This window comes from Zingiber officinale, chromosome 9A (assembly GCF_018446385.1).
Source record: "Zingiber officinale cultivar Zhangliang chromosome 9A, Zo_v1.1, whole genome shotgun sequence".
NCBI classification, from domain to species: domain Eukaryota; kingdom Viridiplantae; phylum Streptophyta; class Magnoliopsida; order Zingiberales; family Zingiberaceae; genus Zingiber; species Zingiber officinale.
In genome coordinates this window covers 35,938,570-35,953,940 of record NC_056002.1, presented here as the reverse complement: position 1 = coordinate 35,953,940, position 15,371 = coordinate 35,938,570, and the positions used below count along the sequence as shown (strand labels likewise).

At 40.9% G+C, this 15,371-nt stretch overlaps 3 protein-coding genes across 3 annotated transcripts; all 3 read right to left on the bottom strand.

The window, feature by feature from the left end:
• Nucleotides 1-1,016: 1,016 nt before the first annotated feature.
• Nucleotides 1,017-2,806, bottom strand: LOC122019843 (putative serine/threonine-protein kinase receptor). Its single transcript, XM_042577404.1, has 2 exons — nt 1,342-2,806; nt 1,017-1,270 (listed from the first exon to the last, which is right to left on the bottom strand). Exons 1-2 carry the CDS (start codon nt 1,706-1,708, stop codon nt 1,125-1,127), a joined length of 513 nt encoding a protein of 170 aa, XP_042433338.1. The 5' UTR covers nt 1,709-2,806; the 3' UTR covers nt 1,017-1,124.
• Nucleotides 1,712-2,991, bottom strand: LOC122019147 (S-locus-specific glycoprotein S6-like). The gene is made up of 3 exons (XM_042576643.1): nt 2,975-2,991; nt 1,828-2,311; nt 1,712-1,786 (listed from the first exon to the last, which is right to left on the bottom strand). The coding sequence occupies exons 1-3, from the start codon at nt 2,989-2,991 to the stop codon at nt 1,712-1,714; spliced, it is 576 nt and encodes a 191-aa protein (XP_042432577.1).
• On the bottom strand, nt 2,938-7,941 carry LOC122019842. The gene is made up of 6 exons (XM_042577403.1): nt 7,755-7,941; nt 6,690-7,647; nt 6,433-6,605; nt 4,482-4,518; nt 4,297-4,361; nt 2,938-3,692 (listed from the first exon to the last, which is right to left on the bottom strand). The coding sequence occupies exons 1-6, from the start codon at nt 7,862-7,864 to the stop codon at nt 3,230-3,232; spliced, it is 1,806 nt and encodes a 601-aa protein (XP_042433337.1). The 5' UTR covers nt 7,865-7,941; the 3' UTR covers nt 2,938-3,229.
• Between the last annotated feature and the right edge of the window lie 7,430 nt (nt 7,942-15,371).

Here is a 15,371-nt window from a genome sequence, read left to right as displayed (position 1 = left end):
TCTACTTGAAGTTCTGATCAGTGTTTGCTACTTTAGTATGTTTTTTATTGGCTATGGATGATTCAGTTTATGGAACATAACTAGGAAAGTGACGGATTAGAATGAATAGATTCTAGATAAAAATGAAGATTAAGATTGATTTACATATGTGACATTTATTCACTGGTACTAGTTACATTTTTAGTTCAGTATATAAAATGTAATTGTGAATAATATGTTTGATTGGAGATGGTGAACATGCTCTTGATATAATAGTCAATATGAGATATTAGAGATGTTCATATTAATGTAAATAATTTAATCTGGGATAAAGGCAAGTTATGATCTCTCTGATTCATTATATGGAACAGCTAAGTAAGGTGTGATAATCTTCTTAGCAATTAAATGTTCAGTGTGCTTGCTGTTGCACGAACCATTTACCCTAATGTATAGAATGGATGTTCTTATTTGGTTTTTGTGACTAATTAATTTTGCTCTGGTCTTCGTGATCTGATCACCTTGTCGTCTATATGACTGACATGGTCTATGTGACTAGATAACCTTTATGAATTGACTTGAACGAGTGAGAGATGTCGGAGATCGGCTACGTTGCAAATAATTTGCAACATTTACGTTGAGGAGATGATTGATTCATCTTCCTCGACGTATGCTGTAATAAAATGAGTCATCAAAGCATCGGTTGCAAACCGATGCTTTCAGTTGATAAATAGACGTCCAAGAAATCTCGAGGAGGGAGCGAGGTGATCGTGAGTGAGCAAAGACAAGAGCATTCGGAAGCAACAGAGGTTTTGGTTTGTGGATCTTAAGAAGAGCTTTTTGAATCAGTTTTGTGATCGCTCTTCGACGGAAAGCGGTGACAGGTGACCAAGTTCGTCTCGGGAGATCATTGTGAGTTGTTAGTATTTTATTTTGTGCTTGTTTCATGCTGTCAAAAAGACAACAGTATACCGGGTCGAATCTTCTCTCGCCGAGCTTATTGCCAATGGAAAAATTGTTGGCGGCATTGACAATGGCGCCGAAGTCAAATAAGGGGAGGTTCAAATCTTCTTCTCCAGCTGCTATAATCACGCACCTCTCTGCGTGCCGAGAAGAAGACAGTTTCAGCAGATGGATTAGCCTGAGAATTACAAGGTGAAAGGAGGGATTAATGATTTGCTCTTCCATTTCCATATGCAAAAATCAGCGATGGATAGCAGAAACGACGCCACCAAAGTAACTGCTACGATCAGCCCTACACGCCGCCGGCGAGGAGTGCTTGATTCAGAGTAGGCTACAAAACATAGATAGGAATACGTTGATATGGATGAAAATCGTGAAGGTACAGTAGACTAATTTGTTCACCTTCGATAAGATCGGCGGCGGCGAGCCTGACGAAGAGATCCTGCCCGGCGTCCCTGCCGAAGGAGAACTTGATGTCCGTGAGCTGCGTGGTCCAGCGAATGCAGCCGCTCCCGGTGACGTTGGCGCTCGCGTAGGCCGTGCAGTTGCAGTCGTTCAGGCACAGACTGCCGCATTCCTCCAAGGTCAAACTCGTGTTCATGACCGCGATCGACATGTCCGGCAGCTTTACGCTGCTTTGGGTGAAGAATCCGTCGGTCGTGTTGCGGCAGTCCAAGTCGGTCTTCCTCAGGCATCCGTTGGACCAGCTCTTGATCAGGTCCCAGTTGGTGAGGTTCTTGAGCTGGAACCCCTGCAGGCACACGCACATCGGCTACGAGTTGGGGGAGCAGATCGCGTTGGGGCCGCCACGGTGTCGCAGGGATCCATGGGAACGTATGCTCGAACGCTCCACTGGTGGTTATCCTCCGCCCACACCAGAAGCTGAACCTGGCCGGAGGAGTTCAAGGTGATTCTGGAGAGGAAGGAGCTGTCGCGGACGGTGTAGGAGTAGACGAATTGTTGGGGGGTCGCCGGCTCATAGTGGTACTCCACCAGATTCTCTTGCCCCATCTGCGGAACGCCGCTGAGGTAGAGCCCGGTCCACGGCCCCGACCGCCACAGCGGCTGCATGCCGGCCCACAAGAACTCCTCCGGCACGCCGTCCATGTCGACTCCCAGAACGTAGTCCCCCGGCGCCGGGTCGCTGAGGCTCGTCCACGCCGTGAGGTTGATATTGAACCCGCCGGCGGTGCTCCGACAGAACCTCATCCCTGGGAGTATCGTGTCCGTGGGCACGTCGTAGCTCTGCCACGCCTGATAGCCGTTCCCGGATGCCTCCCTGACGATGAAGTTACCATCGTCGCGGATCTGGGCCACCGGGTTGCTCACGGCGACGGAGTTGGCGCCGGAGGACCAGAATTCCGTCCCCGAGCTGTCGTCAGTGAGAAGGAGCTTTCAGCTAGTCGTCAATGAGAAGCGGCCGGAGCGTCCGGTGAGCAGTCGCCGGCGGTTGGCCACCCAAACGTAAGATGGAACTGAGATGTTGTGGAACCATATTCCGAGGTAGCGGTAGGAAGAGCCGATCGGGGAAAAGGAGCCCAACAAGTGTAAAATTAACGATATAATCTAACATAGACAAGAATGCAAAGTCAAAGGCACAGTCAATGAGAGAGGCAAGAACAGGTAGGAGATTTCCTTCAGAACTAGTTATAATCATTAAACCTAAACAGATTTTATTAAAAAAATAATAATTCTCCCAAACTCACTCAACTCCAATGGTTGTTTCAATCATATTTACATCATCTCAATAAAGAATAATTATGGAATAATTAGGACAATGCAATTACTTCTAACAATAATGCTAGTAATATATTGTTCTTATTAGTTTAAAATATTTACATCTTCACTTAATTTTTATTTGCAGAGAAAGCTAAAAAAAACCTAACTGGTTGACTTTACTATATCTATCAATTGGTTTTAAATGTAGACTACAAAGACTTAATCAAGAGTCAATCATTTGGTATGAGATTGCTTTCAAGCACCAGATAGACTCGTATACAATTCCAACAAAGAATCTGAAACTTCACCTCAGTACAAATTGTCTTTCTGCATCGTTTAATGTTGATCCTAAAAGGAAGTACTCAATCTGCAAGGATTTAGAAATGATCATAAACAAAAAATTTAGTTGAATGGCTTCCTTAATCATCTTTTGTTTAGAATCAGTAATTCAAATAATGTTTGTCAGAGCAATGCATCATGCTACTATCTGATTGCCTAAGAAATAGAACGCTGGCTGCGAGAATGGTCAACCGGTTCAATACTGTTTCGAAGCTCGGAGAAAAACAATAAATCAGTAGCCGTTAATCTGCCTATGAGTCGTTCCTGAGTAAAGCTCCTTGGCGCCAGTAAGGCGAGAAAAGGGAAGTTGATTCTGACCAGGAATCTTATTCTCTAGCCTACCATCGGAAACAGATCTCGAGAATGATTGAGCAAGCTCCAATGCAGAGGCACCTTTTCCAAATCGAGGTCCAGGAACTTCAGATTTTTGATTCTCTATGACGGGCTTGCGCCAATTGTCAGTATCCGCCCGAGGTTGTTCAAGTGGTTTGTCACTCTCTCTAGAGTTCTTTCTGTTATTATTTCTCCACAAAGCACTTTGCATATCTACTCTCTCATTATCCGGGCGATGGTCTTTGCTCTCCGTATCCTTTGCAGTCCTTTGCCCAACGGATAGCCTCTCAGCTCTTTCTCCAAGTTGGGTTGATGAATTTGGCTCTGTCTTGTGATCGATCTTCAGAAGATCATTCCTAGTCCTTGCAAAAAACGTAAAACAAACGACATGAGCTATAAATTAGCTTTGAAAGGCACCTAACAAACCCCATAGTTAATTCACAATTAGACAATAAGATAGGAAGGAGGAATGCACGTGTTACAAACCACCAACACAATTTATAGCCACTATTGAGAAGAGCAGAATATCAAATAGAATAAATGGACAAACCTACTCAACAGTGAACAGTTAATGCAGTAGAGATGTACTCAAGGAACCTAAATGTACAAACATGTGAGCTGTGAATCTAGAAAATAGTCATAATTTTTGTATCACACTGAACAACTCTACAAGAACAGTTAGATCAAAGTTACAAGAGTCGTGACTTAAAATATTAATATACAGACAAAAGGTTGGGAAAAATCAACAAAATTGCATTATACAGAAGTACAACTGTATTTTTATTGGCCCATAATGTTTTTAAGACCCACTACAAAGCAAGTCCTTTGAAGCATAAACTAAAGAATGAAAATATGGCAATGAAACACCTCTTCTGCTTATATAAATTAACAGTCATTTATCTTTCAATGAATTTAGTCAAAGAAACAAGCAACAAGATGAAAGTTCATGATACAGACAGTGACTACCTGTTGGATGATCTGATCATGTCAAGCTCATTAGCTGCAATATCTATGCCACGCTCCTTCAAAACCTGCAAAATTATGATTAATTGCTATATAACTAAAAGAAAGATTTAGAAGGCACCAGAAAACCCATCCTGCACTGGGACCCAAGAAGAGTTCTGCATATATAGATAAACAAAGAAACTTACTAGTTCCCGTGGTCGAGCTCCGCCAAAAACACTTTTCCTACAATAAAGCAAGGTAGTACAGTTCATAAGAAATCAGTTACATTGTCACTGATTCAAGGAAGATCTTTAAGTGTTATAATCAATGCGCTTGTGCAATATGAGAAAAGCAAAAGACACCCTTATGAATTTATAGCTAGCCAATAATTCGGTCCAGAATCAAATATCATCAGTGGATTAAAAATGTCAAAAAATATGACGCATATTTATACCTTTACTGTAAAATATAAAGCATATCCATGAGTGAAACCTAGGAAATAAGCTCCCCCTTCAAAAGCTCCATTTCCCAACCTCTCTACAAAACATTGTGCATCAAATCAATGCGATGACCCAAGATGCACAGGATTAGACAAAGTTACCCAGAACACTGATCCAATTGTTGAAATGTGGGCATATGCATTAGTAGTCTCGAACTAATACACTGCTTACCTCAGAGAATGGACAAAATGGGATTAGTAAGTGTAGTCTCCTATGTAAATATACTAGTGAAGCCTTTTGTGTGCTTGTGTGATGGTGACTTGGTGCCTAATGTGTTCATATGGTTCTTGAAATAGATGAAATAAAAGAGGAGAGGTCATTTCAGAACCCTTTTCCATATGTTTATTAACTCTTAACTATTTATATTGAAATCAACACCACCTATGTGGGTCTCAATCCCAGATGAAAAAAATAAAATTAAGTCGACAAGTTTGTGAATAAATCTCAACAGTATTTTTTGTAAACCAGGTCTTCATTTGTGAATCTGGATTTTAAGTAGAGAAATGGCCTTAGAATTCAATGATAGATAAATCCATGTAATCAATGACAAAAATTGAGACTCATCTTTTTGATCTAGAAACCAAATCATTGCATCATATTCAATCCCCTCAAAATGTTTACATCTTTTTCAACATATCAAAAAAGCAATCAGTTGGCATGATCTAAAAAATGAAGAGCCAAGATAAGTGATCAGTAAGAGTGAAATCAATCGATGGCTGAATAATCATTTTGGATATACAATTTTGTGCTTTGGCCAACATGACAATTTATCAGGTTGGTTTACACAAAATTCAAATAGAAAAGAGAAGACAACTAAAGCAGCTGAGAGAAATGTAAAGTTATCAGCTATCTGCAGAACAGCTACAGAACTCAAATATAAAGAACCTAAAAAATACAAACAAATAGCTAGACTCCTTTTAAAAAAAACTAATTTGTATCATGAACTTTACATGTTCTACAAATCTATAGTAAACTTTCAAACTTAACAAATCCATCCCAGAGTTAACTCTCAATCAAGTTGTCGATAAGTAATGATGTAACCTAATCGGCAATTTTGCTGACTCAGATTTCACATCACTCATAATTAAATCCAATCAATCAAAAAAAAAAAAATCAAAGTAATATCAACACCTGCCTTTTCCCTGCCGTCTCACCTCCCATTTTGCAAGGTGGCTGATACGGCAAGTAAGGTGGGACCTCCGAAATTGGGTTCGACGTCAAGAAAGTCAACTGATGTAACGATCAAAGTCAAAAAGAGGTCACCTCCCGAGTCGTATCGATGTCATTCCGAAATGAGCCCAGTGTCACCGCCAAGTGCTCTGGCCGATCGAACCAAAGGGCCGATCAGACATGCTAGGCACATCGCTCGGTTGGACCGAACTCTATATTCAAGTATAGCGGCCGAATGCAAGATGAACCCCGACATAAAGTCCGACCGGACAAATTGTCTAGGCATATGTTGAATCCCCAATCTCAGTCAGTCGGCCCACAGGACTTAGCTCCCCACTACACAAAGGCAGGGCCCCCAATCTATAGCCGATCAGCCCTAGAGCCGATTAGACTTACGGGGCCCAACTCCCCACTTCTCCATAGGCAAGGCTCTCAACTCACCATAAAAATGTGAGACAAATGAGTTTAGCATAGAAGAGATTCTGACCTCTCCCTGTCAGCACCTCCTTCTGACTGCTCAATAGTTTGTGACCGAGGCTTTAGATTCAGTTTGGGCCGTTCAATTGCTTGCTCCCCTTCATCTGCTCCAGCTGACTCTGGTTTTGGAAAATTTAAATTGCCATGCACTTCATGGGCATCGTTCATGGATACCTGATATGCCTACACAAGTGCCAAATAACAACCACACGTTGCAAACAATTTACCAACACAAGAAGATTGTCGAACAAAGGATACCACCTATACCTGCTTGTCATCAAAATCCCTAATTTGAATATCTTGAGATTCAAGTGGCTTTCTTCTTGGGAGAAGCTTAAGCTTTGGACGCTCGAACACCTCTGTCGCACCTTGCTTGTGTACTTTTGACCCACTGAACGTGCCATCACAGGAAGTTGGCCGAACACCCTCAAACAAGTAACCAATAGTTTGTTTCTCGTTCACCTCAGGGTACATTGGAGATCTTGCCCGATGCTGATCTTGTACCCTAACTGGATAAGAGACTGGTAAAGCCCTCTCCTTGACGTCTGCATAGACCACCTGCGACGAAACTGATTTTGGATTCTCCCTTTCTAGATCCCGATAGATGCCGTCTACAATTCTAACTGTCTCAACAAACTGCCTTTCCATGTCTTCCCTTTCATGGGGTCTGACAGTCTCTGCCTCTGGATGCCTTAAGTTCCATCTGCCCGATGACACCTTCTCAACTGCGCTCGCCTGTGCGAGCCTCGATGCCGAACATACAGGTTGGGTCGGCAAAGAAGGCGGTGGCTCACTTCCGACTTCCTTCCTCGGACCCCAAGCAGGGCCGCCGTTGTTGGAGGGACGAGGAGAGGGGGAAACATGGCCAGGGTTAGGCACAGGAGCGATGACAGGTGAGGGAACTATCGGACTCGAGATGGGGCGCTTGGGCTCGGATCTGGGAGGGGCAAAGGGCCGGAGAACATCGTCAGGGGCGGCGGCGCGGCGGGGGACGGAGGAAACGTCGAAGGGCTCGCGCTCATCCTCATCAAAATGCCTGCCGATGTGGGGCGGATGCGAGAGGAACTCAGCGGGTCGTTCCTCTCGGGCGCGAGCAGGGGCTGAAGCCGCACCTGCGGATCCGGGACGGGGGCGGAGAAAGTGGTGGTTTTGAAGGTCGGACCTGCCGGCGCCGGGTGGTACACCAATGCTCCAAGCGCCAGGTCGATCGGTCGGCCTAGCGGAGCTGCACGAAAGAAGGAAGAGGGGGAAAAAAACTCATCTTTTTTCCCTTTTGAATCGATCGGAAACTCAAAGAGAAGAGGCAATAGAATCAAGGAAAAGCAGTTGTACGCGTTGTTGATGCCGCTGCCAGGTGCTGAGGGGAGGACGAGTTGGGAAGGGATGGAGCCGCCATGAAAGTCCTTAAGCGTCATGGTCAAGGAAGCCTTCTTCTTCGACATCTTTTCTTCCTCTCTTTCTTCGGCACCTTTGGATTCTCCGCGATCTTGAGAAATGAAACAAGATGAAAGCGAAGCGAAAGAAGCGAGATCTCGATTCCCGATGGTGATGGAAGTGGACTGAACATATGGGCTTTTAATTGGGCTGGTTAGTTGGGCCTATTATTTTCCCAACGAACTCAATCAGTCATAAACTTCTCCTTTGTTACCTTTATTTTTCATTCAAAATACTCTTATTAATGTTATTATAACAATTTTAATTACAATAAAAATATTTTTCAGATAATAAAATAAAATAAAATATCCTTTTAATGATAATACAAATAAGAGCAACCTATTTAATTTTTTTGAAAAATATATATATAATTATCTAACTTCTTATGTCATTACAGTTGATAGGGTGAGGAAATGAGCGTTAGAGGAAGCAAATGATTTAGAGCTTCACTTTTCAAAATTGATCAATATTGTAATCCATCATTATTACTTTATCAGGTTAAAATGAATAGTTAATTCTTTGTGAGAAAGACTAACACAGGATAAACACACACGGCAGAAAATTAAAAAGAGAATTATTAAAATAATACTCTATACGTGATTTAATAGTTAAAATGTCCTATTGTATTACATTTTGGAACAAATTTGAGTAAATCAATCCTTGTATCCTCTAATACTATTGTAACTCATGAACCACCCTAGGGGTCCTACAACCTTATTATTCAAGGTATGGTTTATATATAAGGATCTAAATTTAGTCTCTATTTTCTTCTTTAATTCTTTACTTTTTATCAATCTCCAACGCCTAAGAGTAACTGAAGTGTTGAACAAACTTTGTCGGATAATTCTGACATCCTCTAACTTGTATTGCATTATTTTCATACAGAGTTCCTACTCCAACATCCAACAAATTTAATTTCTTACACATCACTAGATATAATAATAATAGCTATTTAGAGCTTTTGGTTACAACCCTACGCATTAATTAATTAGTTTGCCATTGCATTTAATTTGAATGGATTTTCTATTATTTAAATAAGCTCCAATTTTTTATTTTTTATTTTTTTGGTTTTGGTACTATCATTTGTTTAGTTTTGCAGGTGAGTCTCCTTCAAAGACCTTTGCTGGATCTCATCTTATTTTTGTTTCTTTTTCATTTGTTTGTATAAGATTCAAAAGTATTTGCTGTTCAAGCTAAGCTATGGATGATCATCGGCCTATGAATCCTTCCCGAGGCCTATGAATCCTTCCCGAAGGCAATGTAGTAGGATTAGTGTGTGTCAATAGCATAGGATGAAATTCGACTCGTCGTTTCTTTTTTACTCATTTTATTGTGTTCGTTCTATCAAAATTAGTCGCAGCCACTATTAAAAAAGTTATTTTTAACAACGAATATTAATGACGATATTAAATACCGTTATTATTGGTGGTTCAATAACAACGAGATTTAGTACCTGTTATTGATGTGTCTGCATTAACGACAATATTTATTCATGTCTTTGATGTTTTGTCATTAACGACTGTATTTGTTATTTTGGTCGTTATTGTCATGCCTTTAACGATAGGATTTTCTCCCGTCATTATTGCAAAATCTTTTATGATAGGATTTCCTCCCGTCATTATTGAAACATTCTAACTAATTAAGAAAAAATTATAATAAAAATTGACACAGTGGATAATATTGGTTCCGTTGATTTGTACATGAATATCAAAAGTGACATAAATATACCAAAAATAGAAAATACAAAAATTACTAAAAATAGCAGAAAAGTATTCAGATGCTTGAACAGTAAGACAAATCAAATTAAAGACACAAAATTATCTCCTGATTTAATGGTTGAGATGATCCAAATATGTTGACTCAAATTAAATCAAATTAAAGATACCAAGCTATCTTCTAATACAATGGTTGAGATGACTTTTGACTCAAATCAATTAAAATGACCACATATATGCATCGAACATCGAGCCCCCCCCCAAGGTGCGTGCATGACTTCATCTTCCTCGTGTGCTGCCATTGCCATTGAGCTCGAGAGATAGAGATCAGCAGGTTCGACGGGCAACAAGGGCGCGCAAGGTCGGCGGGCAACAGGGGCGCGCAAGGTCCGACGAGCAACAGGGGAGTGTGCGACTCTTCATCTTCCTCGGGTTCTGTCGTTGCCATTGCCGTCGAGCTCGAGAGATCAGTAGGTTCGACAGGCAGTAGGGAAACCCTATTCCTACAGTGACTTTGCTTACCTTCCCTATAGTTTTGTGTCCCCTTCCACCTCTAGGGCTTTGAGCACACAATAACGACTCCTCACTGCAGTTCCACCGTCGCAGAGAAAATCAAGAGATCGACAATCCGACGACAATCTCCAAGCTCCTATTTCAGGTGAGATTTTTGCTTTCTTCCTTTCTATTTCCTTTTCTATTTTCTCTTCATTTTCTATGACAAGGATCCTTAGAATCTGATTACTTGTATTTTCTCTTCATTTTCTATGTCAGAGAACCTTAGAATCTGATTATTTGTATTTTCTCTTCATTTTATATGGCAGGAATCCTTAGAATCTAATTACTTATATTTCCTCTTCGTTTTCTACAGTAGAGATCCCTAGAATCTGATTTGTAGTTAAATTTATCCACCTTTTTGAATATAGAATGGCACCCGATAAGAAATGGATGGATCTTATTAATGATCCACTTGATGAAGCATATGGACAGAGGATTGAAAATTTTTTGGACTATGCTTTTGAAAGAACAGGGGCAACAAATGAAAGTCAATGCCCATGTGTTAAATGTGTAAATGTACATTTTGGGTCTAGGGAATTCGTTAAAATGCATTTGATTGTTTATGGAATACTTCAAAATTATAGATTTTGGTATCATCTATTGGAGCAGGAACCACCAGATGATCGAACCTGAGTTTTGATTATGTCAAAAGGTCAAAAGTTAAGTTGTCTTATGATTTAACAAGGTTAATTGAGCTTGCAGAAAAATCCTAAGTTATCTTAGACAAAAGTCCTAGTGGATTATAGGCAAGTGAAAAACTTTAGGGGGAGGTAACCCTAGGTCCTAGGGGTGGTAACCCTAGGTGATGGAAAGTTCTAGCTATAGTTAGACAGGTAGAAAACCCTAGGGGTGGTAACCCTAGGTTATGGAAAACCCTAGGGGAGGTAACCCTAAGTGCTAGGGGTGGTAACCCTAGGTTATGGAAAATCCTAGGGGGTGGTAACCCTACGCGGAAAGTTCAATGGATCTAGAGAACCGGTCTGGCAATAGGTAGTCTCTCCTGAGAGGAATAAGTGAGGACACGTTCCCTATTGAGGGAACAGTAGGCGTCGATTCGACTTAGGATTTCTGGAGGAAATCCGAAGTCAGAACCGGACAGTCCGAAAGCTGCCAAGTTATTGATTTATATATCATTTACTTTTTTGTCTAACTCTGTTTTACAGAAACTAACAATTGTGTAGGATTAGTTTCAGCCTTGATCGGTTGACTGAGCCGGGGATCGGTCGACCAAACCTCCAAAGCAAACAGATAGATTTCTAGCCAGATAAACGGGTTCGAGTGAAGCACAAGTGATTTTGTAATACCTTTAGTTCTTCCAAGCATATTCATTACAATGTTGAAGATATTATCAAATAAATTTTTCTGAACATGCATCACATCTAAATTATGTCAAATGAGAAGATACTTCCAATATAACAACTTAAAAAAAAAACTTCTTTTAGTCAATAATTTGTCTCATCAAAATTAGGCTGAGATACTGGTAAGAATTCATAGCTGTCTATTTGGTTAATAATTTCTTCACCTGACTTGATTATTGGTGGAAGTTTTCTAACTACAATATTCATTATGAAATTTTTCTTATTTACCTGAAAGAGTGTTTAACTAGTAAAAATTTACGGTAATTATTGTTACAAATTATAAGTGCATAGTTACGTCATCAATAATATAAAAGATTATCAAACTCATAAGGACTGATTATAATCACTAGTGATCTGTCAAGTAGAATTAGCTAAATAATTGACAATGACAAGTTATGTGCTAAGTAAGAGAAATAAGGTGACAAAAGGTGAATACGCTCGCCCCCAGCGTCCCCGCCAACCCGTCCCAAGGCCAACACAGAGGAGGCAAATCACGGGTGGCTAGCTAAGCAAGAGAAATAAGATTGAGAATAAGAGAGAGAGAGAGAGAGAGAGAGAGAGAAAGTTGCTTTAGGGAGATATTCTAGGGGTTCGGTTTCATTGTGATGTGTATCAATGTATCATGGTTCACCAAGTATCTATCTTTAATTCACATGCACTTGTAGGAAGTTAGATTCATTACCGGCTCTCCCCTGCTGTGGTCAAGCCGGCATGATATTTAGATTAATATCCCTTGCTATGGACTAGGAATGCCTCCTATGAAGTCCAGTAATGGGTCACCCCTGCCACTAGGGCCCCTCGATCATAAATTATAAAAAGCACTCATACTCAATATCATTAGAGATAAAGATAGCAATTACGTGCAATTTCCTACTTCCTTGTTGGGAAATTGCTTCTCCTTTCAAGATCATACCCTAGATGTCTGTTAACAGGTTACCCTTGTCACTAGAGCCCCTTGGTCATACAATCTAGGGCATCCCCCTACGGGATCAATAATCCAATACAACAATTCAATCAAACATGAGAAATAAGATCAAACACAATGCATACACATAAGATCAAATAAATACAAAGCATGGTAATATCATCTAGATAGGAAATTGACATATCCATGAGTTCTTATATCAATCTACACCATAATTATTCCCTTAATCCTAGAATAATAGATCTACTTCATGGTTAGAAGAAAAAGATCCAAAGACATAAAGATTAAAAGTATATAAATCCAACAAGAAGAGGAAAGGAGAAGAATACTTATCTAGTTGCGTCAAGTGACTTTCAGATCCAATCCTTTGCTTACGGAGTCGATGTGATGATGGAAACGACGTCAGATCGTCGAACGAAAAGCATGGAGAGTGTGGATCATCACCAAGATGGATCTCCTTAAAGGAAGAACCTTCCTCCCTTTAAAAAGGGAAAGAAACCCCCTTATATAGTGCAGGGCATGGGTCTGGCACGGCTCGTGTCATGGTCGTGTGGAATTCACATAGCCAAGTTCCTCTTGGCTATGTTGGATATGCTCGATGCGATGTGTGATAAAACACGTTTCGTAAACATGTATAGCGAAAAATAAAATAATAATAATTCCTAAATTATTACATCACACGCATCACATGCATACAAGGATACAATATGTCAAACATGATCACATAATTAAATTTTTACGGAACATAAATTTACGTTAGGTGTATCTTACGGATGACCTGTAATGAGAAGGGCATCAACTGTAGCGACACTATCGAACCTCGCCTCTATTCTTATCCATGCCGAGCTCCTCAAGACAACTCCTTGAGTATAAGTCTCTCCTTCGGAAGTTACTAGCCATGAGCGAAGAAGAGGGATCAAGAGGAAGAAGAAGAGAAGCACACAAGGAAGATATTTCTTCCTTGTAGTGGTCACGATAACAAGGGAAAGGGCTTCCCCTTGTTGGTGGCGGCAAAGAGAGAGGGTATAAAATACCGAAAAAGGGCAGAAAATAATAAGGAGAATTTTCCAAAATTTTTAAAATTTTTTCGGGAATTTTTCAGAGCTCATATGGACGAGTTTACGGGGATAAAAGTGAGTCTCGAAAAGGCCTGTTTAGGCTACCCTGTTTTAGTGAGAAAAAGTTTTATTTATTTATTTATATTCTTTTCCTTTCTATTTTCTTTTTCTTTCTTCCCTCCGCTGATCCGTTTCTTTCCCCGCGTGCCGAACCTGTGCCCGTGCCCTAATCTCGTGCCAAGCGGTTTCCTTCCTCGCGAACAAAAGCCGAGCCATTTCTCTTCCTCTTCTCGTCTTTGCCCTAGCACACATTGCGCACAACATCTTCTTCTCTTCCTCCTCTCCCTCCCGAGCTCTGCCCTAATTTCTTTGTCGCCTTCTCCTCTATGCGCCGACACCGACCCAACGCCACCTTGCTTCGCCACTTCACCAAGCCGCGTGCCGATCACCGGCCACGGGAAACCCCAGTGTCGACTTCCCCTTCACATCGCTCAACACCGACGTCACTGTCACTATCCTCTCCGCCCACTGTCTTCCTCCTGAGCACTTGGTGTCGATCCGCTCCTCTACCCCCATTGATCGGCCACTCATCCCGCGTGCCATAGGTATATTTTTCACTGCCGCTGTGAGGCCTACGCCGACCATCACCAGAGCAACTGAGTCTTCCATTTTCTCTGGTCGACGCACTCCGATCTGCCATCTCCGACTGCTTCTATCGTTGAGGTGCTGATTTGTTGCCGATCCTCTTCCTTGCTGTTGATTGAGGTCTCGGTTGAAGTGGGAAAGATTCCAGCAGGGAGATTGTGCTCTATGGGGTGTTCTTGGTCCGACCCATCTTGTTCCAGCGTCAACAGTGCCTAGGTAGTGAGGTAAGGAGTAGGGAATTGTATCCTTGTTGTAGATGCTGTGTTGTTTGGACTACTGTAATGATTTTTGAGTTCCATTCCAATCTGGACACTAAAATGTAGGGTATTTGATTTAGAGGGCAGCACCATTTACCTCGCTTCAGTCAGGTTTATTCGCTGCAAGTTGTCTCCGGTTGTGGATTCACATAGCGGCTGTGAATTGAGGTAAGGTATAGGGTTTTATTTTGATCATGTTGTCGATGATTGATGGATGGGTTAATAACTAATGTTAACCTAGGTACATGTATTGAATTAGGGCTAAATCGGATAAGATGTTATGATTAACCATGCTTATTGCAAGTCCTAATTCGAATGGATTAGTTAGAAACGATTGAGGAGTTTAATGATTCAATTAGGGTTTATAATTGGATCTGGATTTATATTAGCTTCTCGAGGATTTGATTTAGCTAATTTATTTATATGTAATTAGCTAAATTTGGATACCATGTACTACAGGACTTTGACGCGAGACGAGTATCTCGACGTCGAATTTGGACCGGATTGGACATTTCTTATTGGAGGCGGGTACTTTGACTTTATGTCTTTTGATATGCATAATAATGTTTTTAACATATAGCAATGATTATGTTTCTCATTTGCTTCGGTTGATCACTACCCGACCTGTTACATGTTATTTGTTTATTTTTATGCACATCATGTTAGTATTTACCTGATCATACATGCTTATAGAGGTAGTGACACAACCATATTGTATATTATATTTAGGACCTAGGGTTTTTGATACCTTATCTAATTTGTGTACATTTGTTTTGATTCATTGTCCCGTGGTACACATTTTATAGTTATATATGGATTGTTCAGGATATTGCCATGTTTAGTGTCATGCATCATATTGCATGCTGTACGATAGTCTGCTCCATTATTATCGAGCACATCGCCAGTTACATGTTTACGTACACACCACCACTCATGGGTTAGTGGTAGATCAGATAGGTGTGTGGCAGTTCTGCTGTTTGGCTCCGTTGGTCTGGTGACTCA